Source organism: Xiphophorus maculatus, chromosome 1 (genome assembly GCF_002775205.1).
Source record: "Xiphophorus maculatus strain JP 163 A chromosome 1, X_maculatus-5.0-male, whole genome shotgun sequence".
Classification (NCBI taxonomy): Eukaryota; Metazoa; Chordata; class Actinopteri; order Cyprinodontiformes; family Poeciliidae; genus Xiphophorus; species Xiphophorus maculatus.
Genome location: NC_036443.1, coordinates 31,489,809 through 31,503,657, shown reverse-complemented (window position 1 = coordinate 31,503,657; position 13,849 = coordinate 31,489,809). Strand labels below are relative to the sequence as shown.

The following is a 13,849-nucleotide window of genomic DNA, read 5'->3' as shown; positions in this document are numbered from 1 at the left end:
TGGTTGATGAGCGTCAGGCAGCGAGATCAGGAGGAAGAGGCTGAGGAAGACTCACTGGTGGAGCAGATGAAGGCTTTCTTTACGTCACATGACCAGTCCTCCCATTTCCCCAGAGCGTCAAACGTCGCCAACACACAATTCTCATTGTTGTTGTTGTTGTTGGGCTCGGTGCTCTTCCAGTAGCTGAAGGAGAAGAGGCTCCCAGCCGACCACTTCCAGCCGCCTCGGTACAGTCCGGTCCAGACTTTGGTTCCTGCCGGCACCAGCTGCTGGACCTGCTGGTTTTCGGACTCGTTCCTGATGCTGGCCAAGTCCGAGTGCTGCTTCCTGCAGAAGCTCTGGGCCGCCGTCCAGTTCATCCCAGACTGGACCAGAACGAAACTCGCACCGGGCCCTGAAAGCACAGAACCAAGGAATCCAGCAGCCAGTAAACATGTGACCTTCTGCAGAAACACAAAAACTCAAGTTCGAGTTTGGAGGTAGAAAAAAACTACAACAATCACTCAGAAATGAAGATTAATTTCACATATTTTCTAGCAAAATTCTGAACATTTTCAGAGCTCAAAAAGTTTAAAACTTAGTGATAAAACTCAGAAATATTGAGATTAATCTCAGAAAATTTCTATGAAAAATTAGGACATTTCTGAACTCAAAAAGTTGCCCTTTTTTAATTTTGAAACTTTAAACATTTTCAGCATTATGAGTTCAGAAAATATCCAAGTTTTGTCTAGAAAATATTTGAAATTATTCTAAAAATATATTCGTTTTTTTTTTCTTTTCAAAGTTCATATTTCCAAATTTCCAGATTGATTTTTAATAAAACATGTAAAGGTTGCTGGGGGATAAAGCGCAGCCCACACATGGACGTCATAGGTTCGATTCCCGGCCTGGTGACCTTTGCCTCATGTCTTCCCCACTTTCAGTTCACTACAGATAAAGGCCGCCAGAGCCAATAAAACACTGAAGAAAGTTATATTAATCTCAACATTTCAGAGTTTTTTTCTTTCAAATTTTTAATTTATCAAGCTGTCATTTTTTTCTAGAAAATTTCTGAGATTAGTCTAAAAATTTCAGTTTTTCTTGCAAATGTTTGATCCTTTGAGCTCAGAAAGAAAGTGATTCATTTTGTGAAATGAATCACAAAATACTTGAATACTTTTCTTACAAATTTTCAGCCTATTGAGTTTGAACATTTCTAGGTTTTTCTAGGAAGTTTTGATCTTTGTAGCTCAGAAACGTCCGTGTTCAGTGTGACCGGGTCTACCGGTGATGTCGGCGCAGACGGGCCGCAGGGCGGAGGAACACGGCCCGTCCTGCCACAGGCCGTCCGCGGTCATCATGCCGCAGCGCTCGGTGCTCTGCCAGTTGTTCGGCTCTCCTTTCTGCCACTTCCTGAACGAATCCTCTCCGGTTCTGTAGAACCCAGAGTCCGACATGGACCAGCGCCAGCTGTCCACGTCATCATACAGTCCGATCCAGGCTCTCTGAAACAACAGGAACGTTCTGATTCACGCAGAGAGAACCGGTTCTTTGTTTTCTTTGTGATTTTATGAATAACAATCAAAACTCCTGAGAATCGTCTCTTCTTTGTTTCGCACTGCATGCTGGGAGTTGGTGGCGGAGCGTGTGGTGGAGGCTGAGAGACTGAGAATTTTCTAACTTTGTTTTTCTTTATCTTTATTGGGGTTTTTGGATATTGTTCTTTAAATATTGTGGCTGTGGAGTTAGATTGCGTGTTTTTGGTTACATTTCTGTGTGTTATTCCGGCATTTTGGCCTTTTGGCGCAAAATGCCGGAAATGGACTTGACCAAACGTTGATATGTTGATTGGAAAATGTTTGTATAAACTGGTTGTTCAAGGATTGAATAAGAAACAATTAACTGATACTGTTTGGAGAGACGGGTATAAAGTCGGGGATAATCAGAAACCAATATGGAGAGTTTTTTTAAGCCCCCTTTGAGTAAGAGGGTAAGCGACCTTCAGTGGAGGATTTTGCACGGTGCTGTCAGTGTTAACAGTTTTATAGTTACATTTAGAAAAGATTTAAATGAATTTTGTCCTTTTTGTGAAGAAGTAGAAACTATTTATCACATGTTTCTTGAGTGTAAAAGACTTTCACCATTGTTTTTCTTGTTAGAAGATGTTTTTAAAAAATGTGGTGTCTATTGGTCTGAAGTAGCGTTTATATTCAGTGCAGGTTATACAAAAAAGGAATCTAGTAAGTGGAAATTGTTAAATTTTCTTATTGGACAGGCGAAATTTTCCATTTATATTAGTAGAAGAAATAAACTAAATGGTGTTTCGGGGGAAAAAGTCGACAGGATGTTTATTCTGATGGTAAAAGCAGAATTTATGTTCTTTTCATTGATGAATAACTTAATGGATTTTTTCTCTTTGTGGTGTTTTAATAATGTTATATGTTCTGTGGTTGATAGAAAGCTGGTTTTCAATTCAATGATTGCATGAAAGAATGAACTAAATGCTGTCAAAATGTATTTTTATTGAAAAATAAATGTGGTGTTAAAAATCAAATGTTTCTCTCTGAAGGTGATCATTTCATTCTAGTTTGATTTTTCTGGGTTCTTTAGTCTTTCTTTCATCAGACCAGTCTAGTTTTACTTTAGTTCAGTTCTTGAGTCTAGTTCATTGTTTATTTCTTAGTCCTTGTTACTCTAGTTTAATTAGCTCTAGTTATTATTTAATAGCTTTATTTCCTGTCCTCTCAGTTCATCAGTATTTAAACTTTTCTCTGTTTCTTCGCTGCTGGATTTTTCTTGGTTTGATGTGTTTTGTTCTGCCCTGGCTCCCGGTGGTTTCTCTGTATTTTGGTGAATTTCTCTGTAGTAACATTGATGGCGTTTTTGCATATTTTCTCCAGGATCTGCTTCCTGTTTCTGCTGTGACTCCAGAGGAAGTGAAAGCCGTCATACGTAGCTGTAAGAAGTGTAGACCATCTTGTTCATGACCGCCATCTTGTTCAGCGTGTCCACATCCTCCATGGTTGCTATGGTAGCCAGGTCTGAGTTCGTCCTCCTGCAGTAACTCTGAGCGTCGGCCCAGGTCATCGGCTCATAAACGAAACGATATCCATGAGACGAAGGAGAAGAAACGACGCCTGAGAGACGCAGGCAGAGTTTAGTTCGCTTCACCGAAACAAAAACTTACTAAACGTTTCCAAACCAAAACAACAGAAGAAGTCAATAAATTACAAATCAAATGAATATTTCTGAGTGAAACTTGCCTGCTGCAGCGGTGATGAAGAGGAGGAGCACCTCCATCCTTCCTCATCTGGTTTCTGCTTTGATCAGAAACTTTCTGCCTCTCGGCTCAAACATCCTGAATTATTGGCAAGTCAAAACCATTCAAATCAGCCGCATTTCCATGGACAAGGTCAGATAAAGTCACGATGAAGGTTTCTCCTCTTCCTCCGGATCTCTGCTAAAGTCCTGCTGTTGCTTTAAGGTCAGAGTGAAAATAAACAGGTTAAAAAACTTTTAGTTTGTTCAATGTCTGCAGAAAAATCTGAACTTTAACCTCAGATTTTATCCAGTGCCAAAATTTATATTAAATTCTGTTCAAATAAAATCCCAAAATGATCTTTTAGAGAAACAAACTGTTTGACAATTAATTGATTTAACTTATTTGTGGCTTAACTGATGATTAAAATATAATACATTTCTGTATTTTGAGTAAACATATTTTTCAGAGTTGTTTCTTCAGAAGGTTCTGGTTTTTATTTCTGCTGCAGAAAAATAAAAGTGTTTGTGAGTTAAAGCAGCGCTGAGGGAGAATCCATGTGAAAACAGAAACATATTCAGCTTTAATCCTGGTTTAAACTCAGATGTTAGTTTGAAGCTGAGATTTTCTCAGGCTGATGTTTTTAAAGCAGAACTTGATGGATCTGAATAATCAAACATGAATCTGCATTTAGGATCTTCTGCTCTGTTTTCAGCTCAAATCATCCTGGAGATGCAAAGCAGAACAACAGGCGAAGGACAAACGTTGTTATAAATACACAAAGTTAAATCACTTAATCCTAACAAGTCGTATAAAAGCTTTTTGGAAATTCATGGAAATTAAAACTCTTATTGTGTTTCATTACAGTCAGAGGAAACCAGAGCTTCACAGAGTGTTATTCCTATGGAGATTAAAAATCACCACAATCCTCTTTAGTAAACAAGCTAAACAAATTATATTCAAACCTGAGAAGGAACCCGAGTCGCCGATGATTCAGTCATATTAAAATGAGATCCGGTTTCCTGAGGACGGGATGGAGGATCTGGAGGATCACATGATCACATTTCTTAACTTAATTCAGCAACTATTTTACCTTCAGTGGCTAGAAAACTGCTATAAATATTAAAACTGACTTGAAGAGAAACTTCCTGAATTAACGCCTTGAAATTGGGCCTCTGTCTCTTTAAGAAGCTCCTGCTCTTTCTGAAGCTCCGCCTCCAGGAAGTCATCCAACATGGCTCCTCTACTCACTCTTTAATGTTTTTACCAGCGTTACCAGCAGCTCCTGTAACGAGTTCAGCTGATGTTTGCTAATTGCTGCTGGCTAGTCTGAAGGAACAGAGTGGGGGAGGAGCTGCGGCTGGAAGGCGGGGCTAAGTCCACCCAGGCGTTTACAGCTGAATGGTTGCCATGGAGATGAAATGATTTCTGAACCACGAAGGGATCAAAGCAGCACTGCAGGTTTGATTTTTATTAAATATTTAAATATGATGTAAAGATCAAAACAGATGATTTTACATGAAACTGTCCCTTTAAAAAATGAATCTACTTTCATTTAAACACATTAAATGAATCCCAGTAAAAACATTTTGAAACATTGTTTTCATGTTTAATAAACATTTATCTTTTTAATGGAAAACATTTCAGTGAATCTAAAATCATAAATCAATTTTCCAGGTGAAAAACATCAAACTGCAGCGATGAAGATCAGAGCTCCGCTCGTTTCCATGGAAACATGCAACTGTTTACATCTCATTAATAACCCTAATGATGATTATGAACCAGCTTCCTCAGGTCTGCATCATGTAACAGGAAATAACTGAAGTGATAAAATGTCTGTTATATGTTGTGAATTCATGATGTTCAGAGTATTAAGAGCCTGTTTGGTGTTCAGATGGATCAGAACCAGGAGAAAGAAACCAAGATGTCATCAGTAATGTAAGAGCCTTACGGTTGAAATGAGCAGTTACTGACGTGGCAGGAGCACACGGCTTGGACACCTGGGTGGGTGTGTGGAGGTGGGCGTGACTGTCACTAAGGTATGAATGGGAGCCATACTGGCGCGCTGATTGTATGTATGAGGAAGCAGGTGGTGGTCATAATTTCTGTTGACCGTGTTGTAATGTCGCTTATTGTTGGCACCATTGTATGGTTTAGCCTGGTCAGTATGTGTCAGTCCATGTAAAATCTGAAGTATGACAGTCAAGTGGAATAAATTGATGATTGCAACAACAACCTAAAGCGACTTGGAGTGTATTGAAGCACGCGTCGGACAGTCTGAAATTCACCGCGTTAACCCAGTGCGGCCTCTACAATACCGCTAGTTTGCCGCACATTTAAGTAGTTTATTAAATATATTCAAACCCAAACACACGGATCTTCTCCTGGAGCTGCTCTTCACCTGTTCTCCATATTGATGGAGTGGTAAATAATGACTTTTTATTGTAATATAAATCCCAGTTTGATGTTTGTGTTGCAGTTTGACCAGGATGAAGAGGATTGAGAGGAAGAAGTCAACCTGCTGTTCCCGCTCAGAGCCACCGGGGGGCGACGTCACAGCGCCATGTTGCGTGAGACTCTTAGTTTACAGCCTTCAGTTGGATCTTAATCATTACATTTCAGAGCTTCACTCTTAAAACATTCAACATTTCATCATTTCATGTTTTAATAATTGACTGTTTTCATGTGAAGTTCAGGTTTAATTCCCACCTCTAAGCTACAGCTTATGATCATTATAAACCCAAATCAGCCAGGAAACGAACTGAGACTTTATTCTGCTCTTCAGTTTTGTCCTTCGTCCTTTTTGAAGATTTTTCCGTCGGAAGTCATCCAGCTCAGTCTGACGTTTCCGTTCAGCTCCTGATCCTGCAGCTTCTGCTTCAGCTGAAACAAGAAAAGAAACTAAAGTTGAGTTTGTTCATCAACGGACCCATCAGTGTTCAGGAAAATAAATGTCTGCAAGTTTTCCTGTCAGCCTGGGAGCAGCACAGAACCGCAGAGTTAGAAAATGAACACGAAACAGAACCGAGACAAAAAGAGCAAAGATCCAAAAGACGGAACAAGAGGAGGAGGAGAAGTTAGAGCTGAAACATCTGAATCGTTTCTTTCATCTGAAGGAAACATGAAACGAACTCTGACATGATGTTCTGGAGCCGAGATCCGTTAATAACTGAAGACGGATCGTGACCTCAGGGTTCACCTGGTTCAGAAACCCGTCCAGCACCGCCGGGTCGCTCAGGTCCAGAGAGGAATCCTGCAGAACCTTCAGTCTCACCACCTTCCTAACGATTCCTAAAGATTTGAACAAAACCGAAAACCAATAATGAACTCAGAGCCTCATGAAGCCTCGACCCTGATAACTTGGACCTAGATGCAGGTTGGTTCTGATTAGCTTGGGTCCTGTAAGCCAGAGGTTGACCCGCTGCAGGCGGCCGGTACCTTCACAGATCGCTCCGGCGTCCTCCTCATGGACGCAGTTCTGCAGCCCAAACCCGTTGTGCGCGCAGTCCGTCAGGCTGCTCTCAGTACCGGAGCAGACCAGGTCGTCCAGCATGATGCTTCCAGCTCCGGGTCCGTACTGGGCCCCACCTGGAGCTTCATAGGCCCGGTCACAGCCCAGCTCCCTGCAGACCACCGCGGCGTCGCTCAGGTCCCAGCCGTCATCCGCTTCGGTTCCGGAGCAGCTCATGTCAGCTAACCAGACCGGGCCGGTTCCTTCACCAAAGCTTGCGGCGCTGAGGGCGGCCTGAGGCGGCCCGCAGCCCAGCTGCCTGCAGACCACCGCGGCGTCGCTCAGGTCCCAGCCGTCATCACACACCGTCCCCCAGGTGTCGTTGAACAGAACCTCGACCCGCCCGGAGCACCGGGTTGGACCGGTCAACCGGATCTGGGCTCCAGCTGAACGACACACCAAACATTCACTTCTTTACATCTGAACTGGATTCAAGAAACAGAAGTGAGTCTGAATCTGTTTGGCTGTAATGCGGCGTTTCCTACCACAGATGGCGCCAGAGTCTTCACTGTGATCACAGTCCTGAATGCCGAACCCCGGGTTGGAGCATCCGGACAGGCTGACTTCCCTTCCTGAACAGCTCAGGTTGCTGAGCCAGATCTCCCCGGTTCCCTGGCCAAAGTAGGCCGAGGTCGGAGCGCCGAGCGCCGCGCCGCAGCCCAGCTGCCTGCAGACCACCGCGGCGTCGCTCAGGTCCCAGCCGTCATCACACACCGTCCCCCAGGCGTCTCCATGGTAGACCTCCACCCTCCCTGAACACCGGGTTGGACCCGCCAGTCTGAACTGGGCTTCTCCTGGTCCAGACCAATGAAACCGGTTTTATTATCTGTCAGCATTCCAACCTGAAGCAGATCTACACCACACACTCTGAAACGTGAAGAAAAACATGGCGGACAAGCCAGAGCTCCACCTGGTTTGGTTTGAAAAGACAAACATCTCAAAGATTTGGTCCATAAAGAGTGATGACAACACCATACTATCAGCTGCCGCCATGTTGCTACTAACTGTGTTTATTTCTTACTTCTTTTAACATGTTGTGTTCAAAGAGACGCTCTTTGCTGCCCCTAGTGTCTATCAGCTGCAGTTGCAACGAGCGCACAGAAAATAAAAGCAGGTAAAGTTTCTGCCAGGTTCAGAGCGTCAGGCATAAACCAAACTAAAGTCAGGACATAATTTTTGTTTTTGTTCAGCCTGAATTCACTGCAGGAAAAAAAACAAATAATGTTTGAAAAATGCTGAGCGAACTGTGCAGCTTTGTAAATCTCTCCTGATCTCATGAATCAAACTGACCGGCTGGGTTTGATGCTGAGATGAATCCAGTTTGTCACAGAAGTTTTTATCTGCAGTCATTCATGGCGTCTTACCTTCACAGATGACACCAGCGTCTTCTCCATGTCCACAGTTATGGCTTCCAAATCCTCTGTGGAGACAATCAGCCAAGCTGCTCTCGGTTCCTGCACAGGCCACGTCGTCCAGCCAGATCGGGTCGGTTCCTTCACCAAAGTAGGCGACCGTGGGGGCGCTCTTTGGGGGGCCGCATCCCAGCTGCCTGCAGACAACCGTGGCGTCGCTGAGGTCCCAGCTGTCATCACACACCGTCCCCCAGACTTCATCATGGTAGACCTCAACCCTCCCAGAACACCGAGACGGCCCGACTAACCTGGTCTGGGTGTCAACGACTGAGAGACACAGAGGAGAAACTGGAGATATAAAGACTGCTGGTTGGAGGAAAACATCCATCCATCCATCTTATTCCATCTTATCCAGGGTCGGGTCGCAGGGGGTAGCAGCTTCAGAAGGGAGGCCCAGACTTCCCTCCCCAGCCTCTTGTTCCAGCTCCTCCTGGGTTTTCCCCTCCTCCTGGTGGGACCTGAACTCCTCACCAGGGAGGCATCCAGGAGGCATCCTGACTAGATGCTCCACAACTGGCTCCTCTGGATGTGAAGGAGCAGCAGCTCTACTCTGAGTCCCTCCCTGATGACCGAGCTTCAGCTCTCTCTTCACCACGACGGACCGGTACAGTGCCCGCTTGATGGCAGACGCTGCGCCAATCCGCCTGTCGATCTCCCGCTCCCTTCTTCCCTCATTCGTGAACAAGATCCCGAGATACTTGAACTCCTCCACCTGGGGCAGGACACCCCCCCTGACCCGGAGAAGGCACTCTACCCTTTTCTGGCTCAAGACCAAGGCCTCGGATTTGGAGGCACTGATCCCCATCCCGGCCGCTTCAGACTCGGCTGCGAACCGCTCCAGCGAGAGCTGCAGATCATGACCTGATGAAGCCAACAGGACCACATCATCTGCAAAAAGCAGAGACGAGATCCTAAGGCCACCAAATCGGATCCCCTCAACACCTTGGCTGGTCTAGAGATTCTGTCCATAAAAGTGATAAACAGAATCGGTGACAAAGGGCAGCCCTGGCGGAGTCCAACTCTCACCGGAAACGAACCCGACTTACTGCCAGCAATGCGGACCAGACTCTGACACCGGTCATACAGGGACCTGACAGCCCGTATCAAAGGGCCCGGTACCCCATACTCCTGGAGAACCCCCCACATGGCTCCCCGAGGGACACGGTCGAACGCCTTCTCCAAGTCCACAAAACACATGTAGACCGGTTGGGCGAACTCCCAGAACCCTCCAGGACCCTGCTGAGGGTGTAGAGCTGGTCCAGTGTTCCACGACCAGAACCAGAACCACCCTGCTCTTCCTGAATCCGACCGACCCTCCTCTCCAGGACCCCTGAATAGACCTTTCCAGGGAGGATTAAGAGTGACATTCATCTAAATAAACTCATTTTAGAGAAACTCAGGCAGAATCATCAACGATGCAAATTTCAGGCAAACTGCTGCTGAGACTCAGAATCAGGATCAGCAAAAATTTGAATATTTGCCCAAATATTGAGGATGTGGATGAAATTTAAAATTTATCATATTTGATCAGATCAATAAACAGGATTTGATTTCTGCTGAACTGAACTGACTCCAGAAAACCCAGTGGACCAGGACCGGCAAGTGACTCCTGGTTCTGGTTCCTCTACTCTCTTCCTCCAGACTCTGAGACCTTCAGGTTCTGGTTCTGCTCAACCCGGGCCAGGCGGTTCTGATGGATCCATCTGTGCATGGCGGATCATGAAGTTCTGACTGCAGCTGAGGTCCAAACATTTTGGATCAAACTTATGAATGGATTTCATTTGATCATTTTATCTGCAGCTGCACATTTTTTTAAACCACACTTTTTCCTTCCACTCAACTTTTAATGAATGTTCTTGGCTTCTTTGTGGAAAGTTTCACCGACTTCCGTTATTGATCCTGTACAACAACGTGATCATAGAATATTTCTATACTAAAATCTTTTTTATTGTTTCTTTCAGAGAAACTGCTATGAAAATAATTTATTCAGTTTTTAAAGTAAAATAAACTTTGTAATGATATTTAAATTAACAGAGATAAACATGTTTATACATTTGGAAGATTTTTTTTCCATCTTTACTTTTTTTATGAATAAACATCAAAAACTTTTGGATTCATTCAGAAACAACCTGAACTGCTGTAGATACTTTGTCTCTTATTTCTCATCACCTGTCCAACAGTTTGCTCTCTGTTGCCGTGACGACCAGCCCCCCACCACAGCTGAGGATTTGAACTCATCTCCTACCTGCTGCAGCCAGCAGGACCAGCAGGACCAGCAGGATCGTCTCCATCGTTCCTCTCCAGTCTGACTGCAGGATTTCAGCTTCTTCACTTTTACCAACAACATGCAAAATTTTATACAAACTTATTTGCATTTCAGGGGAAAGTTTATTTTGACACTTGGCTTTAAAAGAACAAACATGTTGAATCTTATTTAAATCCCAAATTTCTCATTTGACTTCAGCAGCAGAACAACAAACAGCAGAATCCAGTTTTTAACATTTTCTTCTTGACATGAAGCTGAAAAACTTGCAGATTCATCCCATAATAATCGGTGTAGAGGTGATTATTTACCAACCAAACATCCAACCAAAGTTCCATCCAGCCACTGAGGTTCTGAGTCCAGTTTCTGTACGCAGGTAAAAGAAGTTCAATGTCCAAACGTGTTGATTGTTCTGGATGATTCATTTTTCTGTTTCACTAAACTATTACAGAGTTCAAACTTTCCTCTGTTCTCATGCTGCCTCTTGCTCTGGTAAAACCACAGGCCCCAAACCCAAATGCCTGCTGGTTCTGAACCAGGCCCGGCACTAGTGGAAAGTGGACCGACCCACATTACTTCCTGTTTTAGAAAATAAATAAGAAAACACAAAATAAATAAAAAACAATCATTAACCTACAAATAAACTCTGTAAATAATACAGAAAATATAAATTTAAGAATAAACTAACAAAATTCAAAAGGATCAAGAAATAAAGAATCAATAACTCCAACAATCAATATCCTCAGTCAGACGTCATTTATCAGGTTTTCTGATTGTCTTCTGTTTCATCAACATCAAACTGATGAAAACTAGTTTGTGTTTGTTTTTCTGTTTGACATAAAAAACCTAAAAAAAGAACCAAACAGAAACGATCCAGAAGCTACGGAACGAGTTTGGTGCCAGAATTAAAATGAGCTTTTAATTAAAACCTGGGTTTGAATATCCCAGTTACCTTTAAGCTGTTTTAGCTGTGAAAACATTTCTGTTGGGTTTAAAGGGACAGTTTGTGTTTTCCTGCTTCCTTCAGGCTGTTTTCCTTCAGTTTCCATCAACTGTTGCATTAGTTGCCGCCTGCTCGTCTTTTTGCATGTGCTGCATCTGCATCACGACTGCTGGTGAAAACATGAGGACATTTTCTTAATCGTCCTTTTCTGTCCTTTTATAGACATGCTTCCATAATTACAACAACAATCATGTATTTCGTGTATTAAACAAACATATTTGCATTTAACAGTCTGCATTTTCTATAGCATCTCCCATTAAAGCACAATTACCTCCCAGAAAGGTCAAAGGGCAGATGCTCATGTTTGCTCGAACTGAAGATAATCACAGAAATTTATAAAGAAAATTCCAAAGAAGGAAATTATTTCATAAACAAACAACGTTTTGTCTTTTTGTCTGTCTGGCTGCTTCCTGCAGCTCAGACTGTCTCAATTCACTTCCTGTTGGTTCAGCTTCTTTCTCAGGTAAAATATTCAGCAGACATAAATTAAGCGGATCTTCTAAGTAGCCTGACTTCGGCTTCAGAAGCGTTTTATTTGGCTGCTGAAATGTCAGAGAAACAAAATGGCGTCAGGAAGCAGCAGCAGGTCGAAGATGGACAACAAGAGGATCTCTTTAATCAAGTGGGGATCCGCTGGACTCATCTAAAAACAGGGGCAACAATTCCTGGAGTGGCGGACCGAGAAGACTTTTCCAGGTAGGAGCTGCTGCCGTCATGCTAACACGGTCGATGCTAACCTGTTTGGCTTGTTTGTGCTGGGAGGTTCAGGTTCTGGTTCTGGTTCTGGTTCTGGTTCTCTGCTGACAGTTGATGAGCCAAATGAGCTCAGAAGGATTCTGCTGTGGTTATAATCCATCCTGTGGTTTTCTGTTTGCGGAGCTGCTGTGGTCACTTTGACACAACAAAAATGTTGGAATCTGAATTTCAAGTTTTAAAATCTGTTTTAATGCTGCTAGAGAAAGGAGCAGGTGACTAAAGATGGCCGCCATCTTTAGTCACCATTTTCAGCCATTTTTGGCTGGTGAAGTTACAATACAAAAGGAAGAACGTTCATCCTAAAAAGTAATTCTGAGGCTTAGTAAAATATTACTTTGCTGAACCTTAATTGAGATCTAAATATTGAATTATATTTTATTCTGACTATACTGACAAATGTAAATACTGAGGTAATATTTTGGGGTTAAAGTTCCTCCAATCTCACGTTTATTTTGTTTGGTGCAGACAGTGGAGCTTTTATTTTAGTGAAAGTAGAAAATATGAGTTTTAACAGGATCTCAGCTGCTTCTCTGTCAGTAGCTTTATAGTTCTTTCATGATGGGACCAAAATAATGAAGACAATAAATAATCTAAATAACATTATTCCAGAAGTCCTTGTCTTTAGTTCAGCTGAAGTTTTCTGATAGGTATTTTCTCAACCTACATAAAAAGAACCACAGACAACATTTATTATTCTTCAGCCAAGCTTTCGCGAAAGGAGAAAACGCAGCGAGTCGCTTCTACAAGCTGCCGCTGGAGCTCGACTTTTATTTGGGAAAGAAGGAAGTGGATGACGAAGAAAACAAGTTTTAATCTTTGCACACAGTTCATCTAGTTAAAGATGGAACAAGCAGAGATGTTTTGTAAGGGTGAGTCACAAAACCCAACATAGTATCAGTTTACACACACACACACACACACACCCACACACACACACACACACACACACACACACACCCACACACACACACACACACACACACACACACACACACACACACACACACACACACACACACACACACACACACACACACACACACGCACACACACACACACATACACACACACACACACACAGCAGAAGGCTAACACCGTTAAATGCAAAACAACTAATGATGCACAAATATGTAAGCGTGATAATGACTCATGATAATTCCAACATTTTCTTTAGAGAACAAATAGTTTCTACCGTTACACATCGCATCAGCTGATATTTTCTTTGTTTTGATGAAAGGTGGACAATGAAACAAATTCATTATTGTTACACTAAATTAATCAGATTTGTGCTTATTGTCTCAGTATCCTGGAGGCAGATGTTGGATTGGTACAAACCTTTTAGCGAAGTGTTCGGTCACATGATCCCGATGTGATCCAGAAGCAGCTCAGAGGGAAAAATCTCTTTATTTAATAAGTTTTAAGACAGGGAACCTTTCTGGAATCCCAAACAGATCATCCCTAAATCCACTCCTGTGTTTTCTGCTGCAGGGTTGGAAAAGGTTAAAATGTTTGATTACGATTAATGTTTGGAAATTAGCAGCAACTTTAGTGTCAAACTGAGACTCAAATGAGACAATTTAAAGTTTTAATGAGACAGGAAGTAATGTACGAACTAAGGAAACCAGTGAGCTTCATGCTGGATGCAGGTGATCAGGATCAGCTGGAA

At 42.9% G+C, this 13,849-nt stretch overlaps 1 protein-coding gene across 1 annotated transcript; it reads right to left on the bottom strand.

Annotated features, from left to right (window-relative positions):
* Window positions 1-4,917: 4,917 nt before the first annotated feature.
* LOC111609717 (deleted in malignant brain tumors 1 protein-like) lies at window positions 4,918-10,452 on the bottom strand. Its single transcript, XM_023339740.1, has 6 exons — window positions 10,407-10,452; window positions 8,114-8,428; window positions 7,235-7,543; window positions 6,677-7,135; window positions 6,438-6,529; window positions 4,918-6,121 (listed from the first exon to the last, which is right to left on the bottom strand). The coding sequence occupies exons 1-6, from the start codon at window positions 10,450-10,452 to the stop codon at window positions 6,020-6,022; spliced, it is 1,323 nt and encodes a 440-aa protein (XP_023195508.1). The 3' UTR covers window positions 4,918-6,019.
* Window positions 10,453-13,849: the final 3,397 nt, after the last annotated feature.